This window comes from Tachysurus vachellii, chromosome 19 (assembly GCF_030014155.1).
Source record: "Tachysurus vachellii isolate PV-2020 chromosome 19, HZAU_Pvac_v1, whole genome shotgun sequence".
Lineage (NCBI taxonomy): Eukaryota > Metazoa > Chordata > Actinopteri > Siluriformes > Bagridae > Tachysurus > Tachysurus vachellii.
In genome coordinates this window covers 18,159,660-18,177,644 of record NC_083478.1, presented here as the reverse complement: position 1 = coordinate 18,177,644, position 17,985 = coordinate 18,159,660, and the positions used below count along the sequence as shown (strand labels likewise).

The 17,985-nt window shown below is 40.5% G+C and overlaps 1 protein-coding gene across 2 annotated transcripts; it reads left to right on the top strand.

The window, feature by feature from the left end:
- The first annotated feature begins 1,022 nt into the window (after positions 1–1,022).
- Positions 1,023–17,399, top strand: calcoco1a (calcium binding and coiled-coil domain 1a). 2 transcript variants are annotated; one of them, XM_060893705.1, is made up of 15 exons: positions 1,024–1,182; positions 2,486–2,635; positions 2,732–2,834; positions 5,643–5,845; positions 6,086–6,277; positions 6,605–6,753; positions 8,249–8,318; positions 10,830–10,985; positions 11,303–11,557; positions 12,566–12,691; positions 12,799–12,894; positions 13,097–13,184; positions 13,390–13,634; positions 14,544–14,632; positions 15,329–17,397. In XM_060893705.1, exons 2-15 carry the CDS (start codon positions 2,504–2,506, stop codon positions 15,354–15,356), a joined length of 1,932 nt encoding a protein of 643 aa, XP_060749688.1. In that variant the 5' UTR covers positions 1,024–1,182; positions 2,486–2,503; the 3' UTR covers positions 15,357–17,397. The 2 variants fall into 2 exon arrangements, with proteins under 2 accessions (XP_060749689.1, XP_060749688.1); XM_060893706.1 differs by lacking the exon at positions 11,303–11,557 and having other exon boundaries at positions 1,023–1,182; positions 15,329–17,399.
- The last annotated feature ends 586 nt before the right edge of the window (positions 17,400–17,985 follow it).

Here is a 17,985-nt window from a genome sequence, read left to right as displayed (position 1 = left end):
CAGTCACTGTTACGATTCATTCATAACAGTGTTTTGAGGCTGAAGTCGTGGTTCTAAGCAGTCCAGTGGAGTTTTTTTTACACCAAAATGTGTGGATGTCGCTATGTGCACAGGGGTTAAAGTTAAAGGCCTTCCCCAAACTGTTGCCATAAAATTGGAAGCACACATTTGTCTAAAATGTTTTTGTCTGCTGTACAATAAACATTACTCTTCACCGGTACTAAGAGGCTTAAACCAAAACCCTTTAAAACTGAATCAGACAATTATCGCTTCTACACCCAGCATTACTCTATGCATACCAGTAGGTAGTGTATTCAAAAAACATCTGACAAATCCAGATTCAGCTATCAGACTGCTAGGGAGTCGAAAGGATGACAAGGGCCTATCTATCGGAGCAGAAATTTCACAAACTGACTGGTGGCAAAGTTGGCATCCTAACACAGTGCCACGTTTAACCTTAGTGCATCTCTTTCTACTGTCAATATTTGTTTTTTGGGGACTGTATAGTTATGAACCATGCACGTGTTAGCAATGGGCTTGGCTGATTGTGCTTAAAAATGATCTGAACTCAGTCATTAGGAGAGGTGTGAACATAAACCAGGAGTAAAAATGTATTTTTATTTAAATAATATTTAAAATAATATTCTAAACCATTACATATCAATAACATATAAAAGATTAAATCAGCAACATAAACAATTTAATAAACAATCTAAATAAGATTCGCACTTATAGGAAGTTCAGTGTATAATTGAAATGCTACTTTTAGCAGACATACTGTACACACACACACACACACACACACACACAAACACACAAACCTCGCGAGAACTGTAAGAAACCTAAACCAATCAGAATCGTATCCGCTGTTACGCTCGTGATGACGTCACTCGTTGCTGACCGTTCATACTGCCTCTTTCTATTTGGGAATTGTAGTTTTTTTAAGGCTCGGTTGTATAGACTCTCTACTGATGAGTACGACATTTCCCACAAATCAACTGAACTAGGCAATAAAAAAAATAAAAAAAGACGTGGCTTTGTGTTTTTGTTTTTGTTGTTAAAGGTTTAAGGCACGGCTCCTTCCTGACGCATAACTTTGACAACATTTCTAATGACACTAAATCTTAAGCTAATCGCACGTTTGGCTTTTTACAGAAAACTGCACTGAGTAGCTGAACTCGGGTGAGTTATTTGTCATCATCTGTGATGAAGATTAAACAGTGGCGTAGCTATCTGTACAAAGTGTGAACGCACGCATGGCAGCACGCAGAATAAGAAAAGAAAGCACTCTGGGTCGTGAATGAGTGCAGGCGAGCTATCTGTAACTTTTTAATCATTACTGCAAGTTGTATTTTTTTTTTTATTGCTCTTTAGTTGCAGGTCCGTAAATCGGTCACCGCGTGCAGCTTTGGTTGTTTAAAGGGCACAATTGTGTAACTACTTACGTCACCATAGTAACAAGACACGCGTTATGTTGCCCTTGTTCTTGTTTTCATCGCTGAAGCTCACGGAATAGTTTCTATTTCGAATCAAGTGTAACGTTAAAAACAAAACGCAGCTTATGGTCACGTGAAACGGTTGTGCGTTTAAGGCTGCGGAAATATAATATTGTTAATATTGTCAAAATATACTACATATGATAGCCTAGTGGTTAAGGCGTTGGGCTACTGATCAGAAGATCATGGGTTCGAGTCCCAGGTCCACCAAAGTTGCCATAACCCCCCAATAATTACTCAGTTGTACAAATTGAAATTAATTTTAAGTCACTCTATGAGACAGAAATGTAAAATATCTTCATGTATTTTGATATCTGATGTGTGTCTTATACTTCACCTCTGTGGGGTTTTTCTATAAGGGTCTATCAGTACACCAAAACCTGTAATACAATGTTTTGCAATTCCTCTTGTTAATTACTGCATATTGTGCTGGATTACTAGGGCCTTCACAGCACTTTAAAATCGATCAATACTTTATACAATAAAGTTGAACACAATCATTAACATTTGTTGACCGTGCGTTATTTAGCTTTACATGGACTGCATGTTTTAAACCAGGCAAAACACTGAACTCTCCAAGGTCACTCAGGAACTCACCACAATCTATAAATATGCACCTTGGGTACTTATCGTGCTCCACCTGTCATGCTGGATCGACTGTACATGAGACCCACCATCTCCTATAGCTGTTATGCAGCTTCAGCATGTGAATTCCTGCCTGTGTTATAGGAGAGCTGATTACTGTTGCTATTGTGGCTTGCGGTCTTGGTTTTCTACGCAGGTGGCCTGGGTTTGACTTGTAGTAGGGGAACTTGTCTTTACCTGCCTCAGGAATGAAAAACTCGGACAGATTTTTCCCCCTGAGCTGTACCACTTTTGCTCAATAACAGACTGGGCAAACGTCATTAACACGACCTTATGCACTGCAAATTTCAAATGTCAAATGTTGTGTGCCTTTCGGTTCAAGAAGATTTTCCCTGTTTCTTTAGAAGCACTTCTTTTGGATTATGGAGAAAGTATGGAAGGTGGAGTTTCAGAACGTGGGTAGCAGCTACTTCCCACAGAGCCGAGTGGAATGCCACTACAGCATCAGCGATCAGCACAGCTGGACCAGCAGTGACTGGATCGGCCTGTTTAAGGTGACAATTAGGCGGTCAGCACGTCTGGTTGAATTATCCATTTGTTACATCTAATAGTGTCCATATTTATAGATTATTGTATCTGACTTTTCTCAGGTTGGCTGGTCATCTGTGAGGAACTACCATACATTTGTGTGGGCTCTTGCTCCAGCCAGCTACAAGGAAGGGACTCAGGCTAACTGCTGTGTCCACTTCCAAGGTAACGGTCCCTTTTTTTTTTTTGAGAAACCATATCTTCATGGGCCTCATTATCAAATTATCAAAGACTGAAAGCATTTACAAAACAATTGTCATGTGTTTATCAACTGATAGACTTTAATTGTCAAGGACTAATTGATTGTTGATTTTAATTGCATGCACAAATATAATGATCATTTTGTGAAGCCAAGTAGTTTGATAGTAATGAAACCATAGTAAGACTATAAAAATGACCCAGGATGGAAAGAAAGAAGGAAGAAAAAGGGAAAGATGGAAAGAAAGAAAGAAAGAAAGATGGAAAGAAAGAAAGAAAGAAAGAAAGAAAGATGGAAAGAAAGAAAGAAAGAAAGAAGGAAAGAGAGAAAGAAAGAAGGAAAGAGAGAGAAAGAAAGAAAGAAAGAAAGAAAGAAAAAGAAGTAGGGAAAGAAAGAAAGAAGGAGGGAAGGAAAGAAAAAGAAAAAGAGGGAAGGAAAAGGGGAAAGAAAGAAAGAAAGAGAAAGAAGGAGGGAAGGAAAGAGGGAAAGAAAGATAGATAGATAGATAGATAGATAGATAGATAGATAGATAGATAGATAGAAGGAAAGAAAGAAAGAAAGAAAGAAAGAAAGAAAAAGAAGTAGGGAAAGAAAGAAAAAGAGGGAAGGGAAAGAAAGAAAGAAAGAAAGAAAGAGGTAAAGAAAGAAAGAGAGAAAGAAAGAAAGAAAGAAAGAAAGAAAGAAAGAAAAAGAAGGATGGAAGGAAAGAAAGAAAGAAAAAGAGGGAAGGAAAAGGGGAAAGAAAGAAAGAAAGAAAGAAAGAAAGAAAGAAAGAAAGAAAGAGGGAAAGAAAGAAAGAGAAAGAAGGAGGGAAGGAAAGAGAAAGATAGATAGATAGATAGATAGAAGGAAAGAAAGAAAGAAAGAAAGAAAGAAAAAGAAGTAGGGAAAGAAAGAAAGAAGGAGGGAAGGAAAGAAAGAAAGAAAGAAAGAAAGAAAGAGGGAAAGAAAGAAAGAGAAAGAAGGAGGGAAGGAAAGAAAGAAAGAAAAAGAGGGAAGGAATAGGGGAAAGAAAGAAAGAGGGAAATAAAGAAGGAAGGATTAGGACGTTCCTTTTTGCTGTTTAGTCATCATTTTGTTGTCTGGAGTTCTCTGTGAGCAGAGCTTTGCCTTTTATTGCGTTTCAGCACATCACATAAATCAGCTAAAGGTTTTTGGTAATTTATTTGTTGGTATTTGTTGTTTGTCAACATACGCATTGAGTATTAAGGAATTCTTTGCCAAAACATTTAATGGTTTTTGTAGGCCAGCTAATGTGAACTAATATTAGGGTTGCCACCCGCCCCGTGAAATACGGAATCGTCCCGTATTTACAGGCAAAATGACGCGTCCCGTATCAAATCAATACGGGACGCGATTTGTCCCGTATTTTACATAGGTCCACATTATACAGCATCCCATGCAAATCACCCCACCCGCATTGTGTGGAGACGCGTCCTATTCTGATTGTATTGTTTTAGGGTTACGGGCCGTGAATCACGGTCAATCAGAGTCAGAGGAGGGCGGGACGCCGCCGCGCCGGTTCTTTTGACAGAGTCAGAGTGACAGAAAATCCATATGAAACAGAGTGACAAGAAGTACACTTATAACAGAAAGTAGGCCTGACATGCTCCAATACTGCTCACTACTACTTCTGGTCCGCTGATATTCACTGATACACTGATATACATCTACTGATGTTATTATGTTCATGATGTTCATGGAAGATCTTTTGCAAGTTTGCAAGTTATAATTACTAAGTTATGGACCTGTTAATTTAATAATAAGTTAATAAAATATGGTTCACATCTCACAAGTTCCTCCAAAAGCTTATTTTTGTGTTCTCAGTCACACTTTGTTGGCGTATATTTATTAGTGTCATAGCTGTGTATTCAGTATGACCTCTTATGTTGTGATCTGTTCACACTGATTTCAATAGCAGATATCTTATTATAATGTCCATTGGTATCAATCTTATTATTTTTATGAATACATGTTTTAAGTTATGATATATCACCACTGGCACGCCATCGGGACTGTGGTCATCGTGGCCCCCGCTGCGGCAGGCGTCCCTTATTTTTCTGTATTGAAGGTGGCAACCCTAACTAATATTCACAAAAGACTGCTAAAGTTAAGAGCTATCGAGTTTTCTAATCGTCATGATGAAGTGTGTTAAGACAGTGATTCAGTCAAGGAAATATATTAGACAATAAAAATGAAAAGTCTGGATCAGCTACGGTGTGTGTTAAATGACTCTAGACTGTGTGTGTGTGTGTTTGAGTGAGTGGCTTTGAGGTGATCTCTTCAACTCCTTAATGAACAGCTTACTATCGGAGCTTTGACGAGGTCATCGGTGAGGTCATCGGGCCACTGATAACTGGAGCTGTGTAGGAAATCTAAACTCTATATATACTAGCCACAAATAGCTAAAAGATGCTAATATAAAAATCATTACAAAGGTTCTACTCGGAGGGCTTTAAATCCTCATGCTCAAGTGGGTTCTAGGGATATTCATGGACCTGTAAACCATAGCCAAGGGGATCATTAGTTTTAATTTAGTTACAGCTGTGGAAATCACAACTTGCCATTATCATAGGTATAATTATTATAGCGTTTATAGTTATTAGCCTGTTTGATTGCTCCATTCAATTAAATGGGTCTAATGCAAATCTCAGTAAGTCAAAAACAAGCACTGCGTAAATCATTTAACATTGTGAATGAATAAATTGGATTTTATTTTTATTAGATTTTGGTGTACAAGTGTACACATGTAACCACGTTCTGTTTTCCCCCAGCTTGCTATTTGCCAGGCCCCAGTACTGAGCAGTACCAGTTTGTGTATGTGGACGGGAAGGGCGAAGTATGCTCCCACAGCCCTGCTTTCACCTTCTCTGCTCCAAAGCCACTGGAGGAGTTGGTGACACTGGAGCAAGCCCTGGAGGGAGGTGAAGGCAGTGAGGACATGCTGGTTGTCATTCCCAAAGCAGAGCTTCTGCAGGTACGAACAGACGCTCAAAAGGAGATGTCATGCTTGCCTGTCTTCAAAACTTGAGAGCCCTGAAGTCAGGTTTTGGATCTCACATAGCACATTTGCATGGAGGAACTGGGTCAAATGAACATTTCAGGTCAATTCGGCTAATCAGTTATCTCCTGATTCCAAAATGGACAAATAATTAATATCATAGCATTGGAGCATGTTTTGCTTTCTGATTTCTTATAAATCTTTGCTTTTCCTCAGAGCCGACTGCAGGAGTGTTTGAAAGAGAGGGCTGAATTATTGCAGGCTCTCGAAGCAGCAGAGAGGAGCTGTGAACACGAGCGAGAATGCTCACACAGGACCAGAGAGATGTGGGAGCGGAGGAGCAAGGAGCTAGAGGAGGAGCTCAGGCTCACCAGAGAACAAATGGAGGACATGAAGAAGAAGCAGGAGGTAGACAAACTAATAATACTTCCTTTAATAATTCTAAACTCAAAACAAAGTACTGTGTTTATTCTGACGCAATATTCATCTCAGTTAAATGATGATCCTCTCATCCAGACCTAACGAAAGGTTCGGTTCAGTGTTTAGATAAACAAGGAGGTCCTTCTTTAGCTGTGCAAGTGAAACGCTTCTATTTTGTAGCGTCTGACTGGATGGTTTTATGTCTGTCTGCCTATGTGTCTCTGATCTGTCTGTATCTGGTGTGTATATTGTAACGTCGTCATATTGTTTCAACACTTTTTTAAACTAGACATTTTATCGCTGTCTGTTATTTAGGAGCTAGCAGCTCTCACCGAAGTTCTGCAGGACAAGAAGCAGGCCCTGTTGGTTAAAGAAGCGGCAAGTGAGCAGAGGATCATCCAGCTGGAGGATGACATCAGAGTGCTCACTCAAAAAGCCCTGGAGAGAGAGACAGATCTAGAGAGGTAAGACCTAAGGAAGGCAAAATAAAAGTCTGCCATAATTAAGTAGGATTGACACCAACTTGCCTTAATAATTATACAGAAAATCCATGAAGTCAATCATAAGGCCATCCTTAAAAATATTTTGGTTTGCAGTAACAGTAAAAAAAAAAAAAAAAAAAAAGGGTCGGTAGGTAGGACTATATATGTTTTTTTCATGTTTCAATGTAAAAAAAAAAAGTACAATTTTGGTGATGGTGATTAAGTAGGTATGAATTTAAACAAATTAGCATATTGTGACATCACTGGGGGGGGGCACGGTGGCTTAGTGGTTAGCACGTTTGCCTCATACCTCCAGGGTCGGGGTTCGATTCCCGCCTCCACCTTGTGTGTGTGTGGAGTTTGCATGTTCTCCCCGTGCCTCGGGGGTTTCCTCCGGGTACTCCGGTTTCCTCCCCTGGTCCAAAGACATGCATGGTAGGTTGATTGGCATCTCTGGAAAATTGTCCGTAGTGTGTGATTGTGTGAGTGAATGAGAGTGTGTGTGTGCCCTGTGATGGGTTGGCACTCCGTCCAGGGTGTATCCTGCCTTGATGCCCGATGACGCCTGAGATAGGCACAGGCTCCCCGTGACCCGAGGTAGTTCGGATAAGCGGTAGAAGATGAATGAGTGAGTGAGTGACATCACTGACTGGGTCTTCAACCCGTGCCTTCGGGCGCATTGTTGCAAACCTCATTTTGACGCAGGCTATATAGACCACAAACAAATTTGTTTGAACGGTGACCGCGAACATTTTGTTTACTGCTCCCGCAGCCATCGTTACCAAGCGCGAACACGTTGACTCTGACAGTGAATGAGAGGATGAGACGAAGCGAACGCACAGGCCGTAGTGTGACATCCGTTAACCAATAGTGTAAACATTGATGACGTCACGGATTTTTATTTAAAAGAAAGAACGTAGCCTTCGTTTGTATGTAGGCCTTGGTAATTTATATATTTACAATACTTACTAAAATATAATTAATAATATTTTATTGCTTTTGTTTTAGTTGTTCGAAGAGTAAAAAATAAAAAAAATTATCGGCAAGTCGGTCGGACTTAAAGCATTAAAGCACTTAAAAAAAAAAGAAAAATGAGTCGGTCCTAAATTGACAGGGTCGGTCGGGTTACGGCAAACAAGAATATTTTTAAGGATGGCCTAAGATTTAAACTTGAGTCATTTTTCTGCCTTTACCTGACGTAGTATTGTCAGTGATGTTCCACACAGCCATTTCTAAAACAAGATTTCAGTTAGGATTAAATTCACCCAGCAGGGCCAAATCCCAAATGGTTTGCAGTTCATTATAAGTGTTCCTTTTCCGCTATGTGTGCACTATATCGGGCCTGGCATAACGGCTTCCTTCACCTAGTTACAGCACTACATGCACAATACAACAGCATGACCGACCAATCCACAGAAGCAACAAATTAAGCGCGTGACAAAATAACAAAAATAACAGACAGGTCGTTTCCTTCCAGGATGAAGGAGCGAGCCAAAAAAGCTGCAGCCCAAAAGAAAGAAGTGGAAGGTGAATACAAGAACATGAAGGTACATCAAGCTTGTACAGATTATTTAATTACATAAAGCTTTGTTGTATATCTTATACATGTATTAAAGTGGGTTCACTCGCACGTGTGTGTGTGTGTGTGTGTGTGTGTGTATATATATATATATATATATATATATATATATATATATCCAGGGCAGTATAATGACCATAAAGAGATATATATGAGTGTACCAGTTTACTGCAATGCATAATATATGTAAGGAATGAAACCCAATAGGGTGTAGAGTTACAGGAATATAATAAACAGGATAGGTAGGATGATGATTATATAACAGCTCACACTAAACTATGCCACAGTCAATTATTAAAGAATGGCACATCATTTTTTGTCATTTTTAGCTGTTTTTAATTATATTTAAAGTTCTGGAACATCCCAGACTTTATTTCTATTCTGTCCTATTTTATTATATCATAACGAGACAAAAATCGTTACAGAGAAAGTCAGCGACGTTAACATTAGTTAAAGTTACAGCTCTGACCGTCACTGTTTAAGACGAGAGTCAAGACGAGTCAAGAAGCTTGTGTTGTCGTTTCAACCATATATAGCTGATGGAGTACATCGTGAAATGAAAAAACGTTGTGCTACTTAATAAGGCACAGAGCTAAGGACTTAAAGTTAGTTGTCCTAGCTACATAAAGTGCATCGTGTGCATACTGTATATCAGGGGCGGTTCTAGGATTTCATCTTTAGGGGGGTTTTGCCTTAAGTGAGAATTTAAAACAAGAAGAGTTTTATATTATATATTATATGACTACATAGTAAGCCAAAAGTTATGGTATTATTTAAAATGGCAAAAGTGGACACCAAAATTTTATGCATGATGTAATGACGCCAGTCTTGAATCAGATCAGTTTATGTATGTGTGCATTCTCTACAAACAGTGTGTCCAATGAATGCAGTCATTAATAATAAAATATTCACAAGACAAAGACCAAATCAATAAATGTTATTTTTATTTAGTATTGAATGGATTGTTTGCATTAATATTTTGTTTGTTCTATCAACTCTGATCATAAGAATAGTGAAATTTCACTGCTTTTGGTTGCCGTCTTTACGGTTTCCCGCCGATTAACGTTATAGATAAACGCCTCCAGTTCTGACTGCGCGTGCACGCTGCGCGTCCCTGAGCTTCTCCGTTCTAATAAAGCAGACAGCTGATGACGCACTTTTGAAAGACTACAACGCATGCGTGTTTAAAAGCAAAGTAAAAAAAAATCCCATCGACGACATGTCCTGCATTTTAACGTAATTTTTATTGTTTATTTTTGAAAGTAAAAACTATACTTTTAGTTTTAGGGTGGCTGAGATCACAGACAGGGGGGCTGGAGCCACCCTAAAAAAAGGGCTAGAACCGCCCCTGCTGTATATTAAACAGTACATTGTGCAAAAATATAGGAATCTAAACAAAGAGGGTTCTAGTAAACCTATATATCGTCGCTGTCAGGCGGAATCCTCGTATCTCCAAAAACGGTATTTTTCAGGAAATTAAAAAAACGCCGTACCTTATCTGCAGTGCACAGGGTTTAGTCCGCGTTGCAGTGGATTGTCTTGCGCTAAATTCCTGTCCTCAGACGAGAACCAGAACTAGCGGGGGTCAAGATTTTTTTTTCTTTGAGCCCAGTGATTTGAAGACATTTACCTCAGAAGTCGTGTTGATTCGTTGCGACTCTTCTTGAGGAGAAATATGTCGTGAAGCTCTCCCGCGGAGTGAGGAAGAGGTGGACAGTTGAAGTGTCCAATGGAGTTATGAGATTTGCGCTAAAGCTATTTTCAAGACTTTAGATTGGTTAATAACTTGTAAAAATAACAGACCCACGTGGGGACTGACCAATAGCATCGATATGTGAAAAAATATGAAATTGACCAAATTTGGACATACGAGGTTTCCGCCCGACAGCGACGATATATGTATGTTGTAGCAGAGGTTGGATGACGTATTGAAATGTGCTCTTGAAGTAAGTCTTGAGATAAGATTTCAATGACGAGCTTCAATGATGATCCTTCCAAAATGTTCCGTACACATCTCCTACCGTCGACAGAGTACAGAACAATTCAACTGTTCGGTTGTTACTATAGAAATGTTAACGTATTCGAAAGCGATCGTTCAGAACATAGCGACGGTTCAGAAGTGGTTTCTGGAGTCGACCGCTAATGAATGCTCAGGTGTTTTTGAGGTTATGGCGGGTGTTTTCCATAGCAGTGTTTTGTGGTCAGTGGTGTAGGATTTGAATGTAATTTGAATGTGGTTTTTACTCTTGTAATAAATGTAAATATAATTTGGCTAATGCATGTAAAAATAAATAAATAAATAAACAACCCACAGACAGACAAGGAAAACCGCGGGCGTGGGTATCACTTATGTGCTACGTGGTCACGGGCAATTTGAGAAGCTAAACAAAACGTGTGTGTGTGTGTGTGTGTGTGTGTGTGTGTGTGTGTGTGTGTGTGTGTGTGTGTGTGTGTGTGTGTGTGTGTGATATTCTATTAGCTGAAGCTGGAGCAGACTGAGAAAGAGCTTCATAGCCTCTCTACGGAGTTCCAGAGTTTGAGAAGCTCTCTGGCTCAGAGAGACACACACGCCCTGCAGCTCCGAGACACCATCACTACGCTGACGCACAAACTCAACAGCGCACACAGGAAGGAGGTTTGTCACACAGGCGATCTTTCTCTCTCAGATCCCTTACAGACACACACCTACTTAGTGTTTGTGTTCAAACTGATTATTACATGCAGAGGAGTGGCAGTTAAGACAAAACTCACTCGCACTGACTTATTTGATTTCATACACACACCCACACCTACACCCACACCCACACACACACACAGCCACCAGACATTTCAAGCAGAGAAAGTTTAACAGTCTGTCACCATCCTCCCACTTACACAGACATGCACTCACACAATCACTGCAGGATCAAATCCCCACACAAACCTGCTGAATATGGTGGTGTTGTGATGCAGGCAGCCAGTGAGGCAGCTTTAGCAGAGTTACGCGGTGTTCAGGAGCGACTGGGTGCCAGCGAACGCTGTGTCGAGACTCTACGGGCCGAGATCAGAGACATGTCGGCTCAGAGAGACACCGTCCAAGCCGACCTTCACCAGGCCAGACTACAGGCCGCACAGCTCACCCTGCAGCTGGCAGACGCCAACCTGGCTCTGCGGGAGGCTCGTGCCAGCTGGGTGCAGGAGAGAGAGAGTCTGCAATGTAGCACTGAGGTGACTAATGAGTCAAGCCACAATAATTGGGAAGTATGCATGAGGGACAAACATTGATAGTGACAGAAAAATTGATGATGTTGACAGGAGGTGGAAGTTTCACGAGTGTGGTCTTACATCAAATGTGACGTACTGTATAAAAAGAAAACCTTCTAACATTTGCATATGTACGTGCGCAGATAATCTTTCGAAACAATTCTCACTCACTCACTCATTTTTTACCGCTTATCCGAACTACCTCGGGTCACGGGGATCTCAGGCGTCATCGGGCATCAAGGCAGGATACACCCTGGACAGAGTGCCAACCCATCACAGGGCACACACACACTCATTCACTCACGCAATCACACACTACGGACAATTTTCCAGAGATGCCAATCAACCTACCATGCATGTCTTTGGACCGGGGGAGGAAACCGGAGTACCCGGAGGAAACCCCCGAGGCACGGGGAGAACATGCAAACTCCACACACACAAGACGGAGGCGGGAATCGAACCCCCAACCCTGGAGGTGAGGCGAACGTGCTAACCACTAAGCCACCGTGCCCTCTCGAAACAATTCATTTAATTTATTTATTTAAGGAATAGCAAATAAATTTGAGAATGCCAGAATGCATCTTAAAGCAGAAAGTAGTTCAACAGAAATGTTGAAATTTATATATTGCCACTTAATAAAAGGGAAAGACACGTTATAAATGAATGAGAGGCTCTCTGATGGCCTCACCGATGGCACATTACTCAACGAGCACTTTTCTTTTTTTTTAAAAATAAAACTAATTAGACTTAGTGCCTAATAAATCATTATCAGCTAGTGAGAGTCATCATTTTCCACCGTTTTTTTTTTTTTTTTGCAAAAAAATGACCGTTACTTTTAAAACGATGTGATATTAATCAACAAGAACTTCCGAACTTTTTTCAAGGACACTGTAGAGATTTTTTAACGGAGACGAGCATAAGCGAGAGCATCGCGCGTATCGGTGTTTATTTGAGTCTTTATTGTCTGCGTAGATGATCAGGACACATTTGGACAGACTGAATGACGAGATCAAGCAGAAGGAAGAGCAGCTGCAGGAGGAGAGGATGGAAAGAAATAAAGCAGAAGTGGAACTTGGGCGAGAGAAAGACTGCAATCGGGTGCGTGCGAGTTCAAACGTTGCTCATTTTGGAGGTAGAGAATGAAATCACAGAGGAGAACTCGGTACTGACCTGGTTGTGTGCTTGTTACGTGCTCGTGTATACAGGTGCAGCTGAGTGAAACACGAAGAGAGCTTCAGGAACTGAAAGCCAGTCTCAGGGTGGCTCAGAAGGAAAAGGAGCAACTGCAGGCGGAGAAAAAGGCAAACTGCTCACTCTGATAATCTCATCATAAAGATGCTCATCAACAAATCACCGTCTTGTACCCTGATGATTAGGTTCCCTTAAACGGAGCACTGCAGTAGAAAAAATGTCATTCAGATCTAAATAGATTGTAGGAAGTGTTCCAGCTTGGTGCAAAGTGTGTGTCCTTTTGACTTTGTGTGTGTGTGTGTGTGTGTGTAGGAGGTGATTGAGTACATCCACCAGCTGGAGCAGAGGCTGGAGACCCTGAGTGGCTCTAAATGGAGCGTGACTACGTTGTTGCAGAGCAGTGAGTGACTGACTGCTCATCTTATGTTCCATATTGTCACGCAGAACCAAACCGCACACCGTCATACAAAACACTAACCGCTTACCTACAGTACACTGCTGTCGCATGAATATAATAATCCTAGATTGGGATTTTTGTTCGAACCTGATCGTCAGGTATTACAGAAACTGCGTCTCGTACAATAGCGGTGTGTTTTGGTGCACAGGTCAAGCAGACAGCTCCATGTCCGAGTCGGAGGACGAAAATCCAGAGGCACTAAGGCCCGTGAGTCACTACAGTCTGTGTGAGCAGCCCCAATCTGACCTCCTTCTCATCCTGCCCACTACTCCTCCTCCATCCCCACGACTCCTCCACTTGTCTCAGGCGGTGGTGATCAGTCAGCCCGCTCCGCTCTGCTCCCCACACCAGCCTAGTGATGACACACACCCACACGTGCACAGCTCCGAATCAGTAAGTTAAAAAGATTACTTATTTTTTCAGTGTTCATCAGTGTTTCAATCTATAGAAAGGACATTATTCATAATAACATTTTATAATCACATCCTCTAATACAGGGGCGGCCAACCCGCGGGTCCCGAGCAGCATGCGGCTCTTTGCCCGGTTTCATGCAGCTCTTACGTTCATATCGAAGTTTATATTTGTGTCTTTTTTAATGTCTGTGTTCACATCGCTTGAGTTCAATACGGTATTTTCATCAAACGTTCTGTAAAGCTGCTGTAAACATTTCATCTTATGTTCTGTAAAGCTGCTTTGCGACAACAACGTCGACTGTTAAACGTGCAATACAAATAAAATTGATTAGAATTGAATTGAAAAAGAGAAAATTAAATAATAAATTTTAATGGCAACGCAAAGAACCAAACATCTCCTAGCTTGTAACATTGACCAGCAACTCACCAGAAAAAAAATTAGCATTATATACTGCTGTTGTTGATGATGATGATGATGATGATTTCACTCACTCACTCATTTTCTACCGCTTATCCGAACTACCTCGGGTCACGGGGAGCCTGTGCCTATCTCAGGCGTCATTGGGCATCAAGGCAGGATACACCCTGGACAGAGTGCCAACCCATCGCAGGGCACACACACACTCTCATTCACTCACGCAATCACACACTACGGACAATTTTTCCAGAGATGCCAGTCAACCTACCATGTATGTCTTTGGACCGGGGGAGGAAACCGGAGTACCCGGAGGAAACCCCCGAGGCACGGGGAGAACATGCAAACTCCACACACACAAGGCGGAGGCGGGAATCGAACCCCCAACCCTGGAGGTGTGAGGCGAACGTGCTAACCACTAAGCCACCGTGCCCCCGTGATGATTTCATTGTATTGTTATTTTGGTTGTTACAGGAAGAGGAGTATGATGTCTTTCAGTCAGGTGGGAACAGCTCTGAAGAGATGGCTCTCCTTCTGCCTAACCACAGAAACGCTCTTCTCAGGTACACAGTATACGCACTCCGAGCTCATAAAATTTCCATCATAATGTCATGGCGTGATTTGCTATCACATCTTCTTATGGCTATTTCTATGTATGTCATGTTTGTGCACACAGGCTACCATGTCACTGACAAGTACACACTCACCTCATGTCCTTTTTCATAACCGTTTCTCAGAAGAAGTGATTGTGTCTCTCTCTCACACACACACACACACACACTCCTAACATAAGATTTATGGTGACAAGGCAAATATGGTGTGGAGATGGAAGTTTTGAATGCCTCCTCATAAAATTAGTGAGGGAGAGAAGTGAGAGAGACAGACGGCTATAGCTAGGTAGAAGAAAATAGTGTGTGTGTGTGTGTGTGTGTGTGGGAGAGAGAGAGAGAGAGAGAGAGTGAAAGGAGGAGGCAGAGTGTGAACAGTGGATGTGGGAGCGGTATGATAGGAGGACAAGAGGACAGATAACTTGACAGCAAGCTGTAGCAATGATTTACTAAAAGGGTAGTCAGCGAGCACTGGCCAATTTTCAGCATCATTAAAACCGTCTCTCCCTCACTTCACTCACTCGCTCAATCACACGTCCTGTCCTCTCTCCTCTTTTGTCCCCTCCTTACAGCTTGCATTCTCCTCTTCTCTTTACTTCTCCTTTTTTCTCACACTAATCTCTAACTCTTCTTTCTTCTGGTTCACTTTAGTGACGTGGACGAGAGCCCCCTGTGGTGAGAAGTGGAACTACAAGATCACAGTAACGTGTACTGACATATGCAACTTGCTTTCCATTTTCAATGCACTTTCTGTATGCACAAGCCACAATACTTACAAGTCTTTGACACACATTTACCTGTTTGAATACTTAACACTAGGGACGCGTCTGAAAAGTTTGATAAGCTCCGACGTCAGCGTCCGATACCACGGGATGGTACGGCGTACATTTTAATTAAAACCCGACGACATGAAATGCAAGCAATCTTTATTAACGACCGTTTTAAAGAAATTCAGACCGCAGAGAATATCCTGAGGACGATTATGTTGTGTAAACAGTGTCTTTAATAAAGAACGTGAGGTTGGCCAGCCTGAGCGTGCACAGCAGTTTCAGCGTGTGTGCTCATTAAAAATGTACACGAGGTCCAGTGAATTGTGGGCGTACAAAAGAACCGGTGAGCGTAGAGCTCGCTGGTGATGCTCTGCACACTCATTCCAGCCACCCTCGTGCTCTCTGATAACTGTTATTTTTAAATACCGTAATATCTTAAACATAAAACAGCACAAGGCGCTTATTCCTAGCATCGACCTCTATAAACCTTCCATAATGCAGCTGATCGATAAATAGGTTCCTGACTTCCATGTGGGTTTCAACACGTCACAAATCGAATCAGCGCATTATGAATTAACACATATCAAAAGGATTTTATGCATTTTAGGCATTTAAGGCTACATTTGAATTCTGATAAATAGCATTTTACTGCTTGAAAATGCTATTATTAAGCGTATATCGGTTTAGAACACGCAGTATTGCATTATTGTACGTAAAGCACATTTGAATCCATCTTCGGAGGATGGATTCAACAGATAGGATTTAGTTTGTTCTTTACTTTAAGGCTATCATGTCTAATATTTTTGAAGGACACAGCAGGTGCCTGGAGTTAAACAGGACATGATCATGGAAGTGTTTGGACTGACATGAGCAATAATCATACCAATTTTAATCGTGACTTATGAAAACACTTTATAAGCTCTGTCTCTGTTTTCTACCATTTAAAGTTTTGTTTTGCTCATCGCACTAAGTAATGTTTTACTGTATTTCCTTTAAGGCATGGGTTCTCGTCTTTTTTGCAACCATGGACCTGTTTAATTGTTAAAGAAAAAAAAAAATTTAAATCCCATCTCAGTACTGATTTGTTTTGTGAATCGACTCGTCATGCAACTATCGAAATATTTGGCTCGTTATTTAATCATGTGCAATAGTAATCTTGCTATTTATTCGAGATGCAGAGCTTTTTATACATGGATTTCCCACAGAATGAACACATTAGGCTCTCAGGCATTATTTAAAGGCTTATTTGTTTTTGAGTTGTTATTGGATTCAACTAGTGTCATTTAATTGGTCCAGTCAATAGGGTATAGGAAATCCATGATAAATAGATAAGTATAGAATAGAATGGTTTTTTTTACTACTGAAACAGAAAAAAATACAAACATGGATGCCCTTGTGTTATATATATTACACCCCAATTTGAGAGCCACTGCTTGCAGGTTTTTTGTGTTGTTTTTTTTTTTTTTTTTTTATTCTATAACTGTTTTCTCTGTATACTGTAAGCTGCCCATATTGTGCTACTGTTTTTTTTATTTCCATTTGTTTTCACCTGCAGTTGAATAATTTGCATCCATTTTTACAGCGTATTAAACCAGTCCAATATACAAGCACAGGTTTGTACACGAGCTCATCGATGTAGGCGTCGTCGTCTCGTCGCTACATAAATTTAACCGGGACATCAGTGAACTTGTTTTATTAAATGGTCAGCATGATAACTACAAAAGACACAACCTTTTAAATGTACTCGATACTTTTCACCTCTCGGTGGTTTGTAGCTTTTACTGTTGTAAACTAATTAGCATCCATCTGCTGTGCCATGTCGGTTTGTGTTTATAGTACCACAAGATCTTCACTGTTTCCAGCCCTAAGCTTTAATTCTATATAGACATATATCCAGATCCTCTCAGAAGAACCTTTTTTTTTTTTTTTTTTTTAAACAGTCCTTCTGTGTTCATAGCAATAAGCTCTTTAATTTCTTTGCTTTTTTATTTTCTATATATTCACTTATCTAATATGTATTTTCCATACTGTGTTGTACTGTAAGGGTTTGGGTGGGTTTCAACAATAAAGTATTGATAATCCTAAAAAAAAAAAAAAAAAAAGTTTTTATTTTATTGACAAATTGTATTTATTATTTAGATATATTTTTATTTTTTGACATTTTTTTGAAACAAGGTTAAAAAAGCAATTAAACATAAAAGTATGAGTTCAGTTCACATTCAGGTATAAGCTTGCAATTATATTCCTAGACATAAACACACACGTACGAGCTGAATTTTTTTCAACGTGATATTATTAGAGACAATAGACGTAGCAGTGTGTTTACTCTGAATTTCAGATTTGTCTAACATCCTGTTTGGTTGCACCGATTCTAGAGTGCGCATGACTTGCATAAGTGCACTCATAATATTTCCTAACCAGTGTATCACATGCTAATGATTTATCCTAGGAGCAAAATAATCTTTTCCCTTTTAATCACTTTTCGCTGACCTTCATCACTCTTTTTTTCTCGCTGCCGTTTTTTAAGCACCTCTCTTA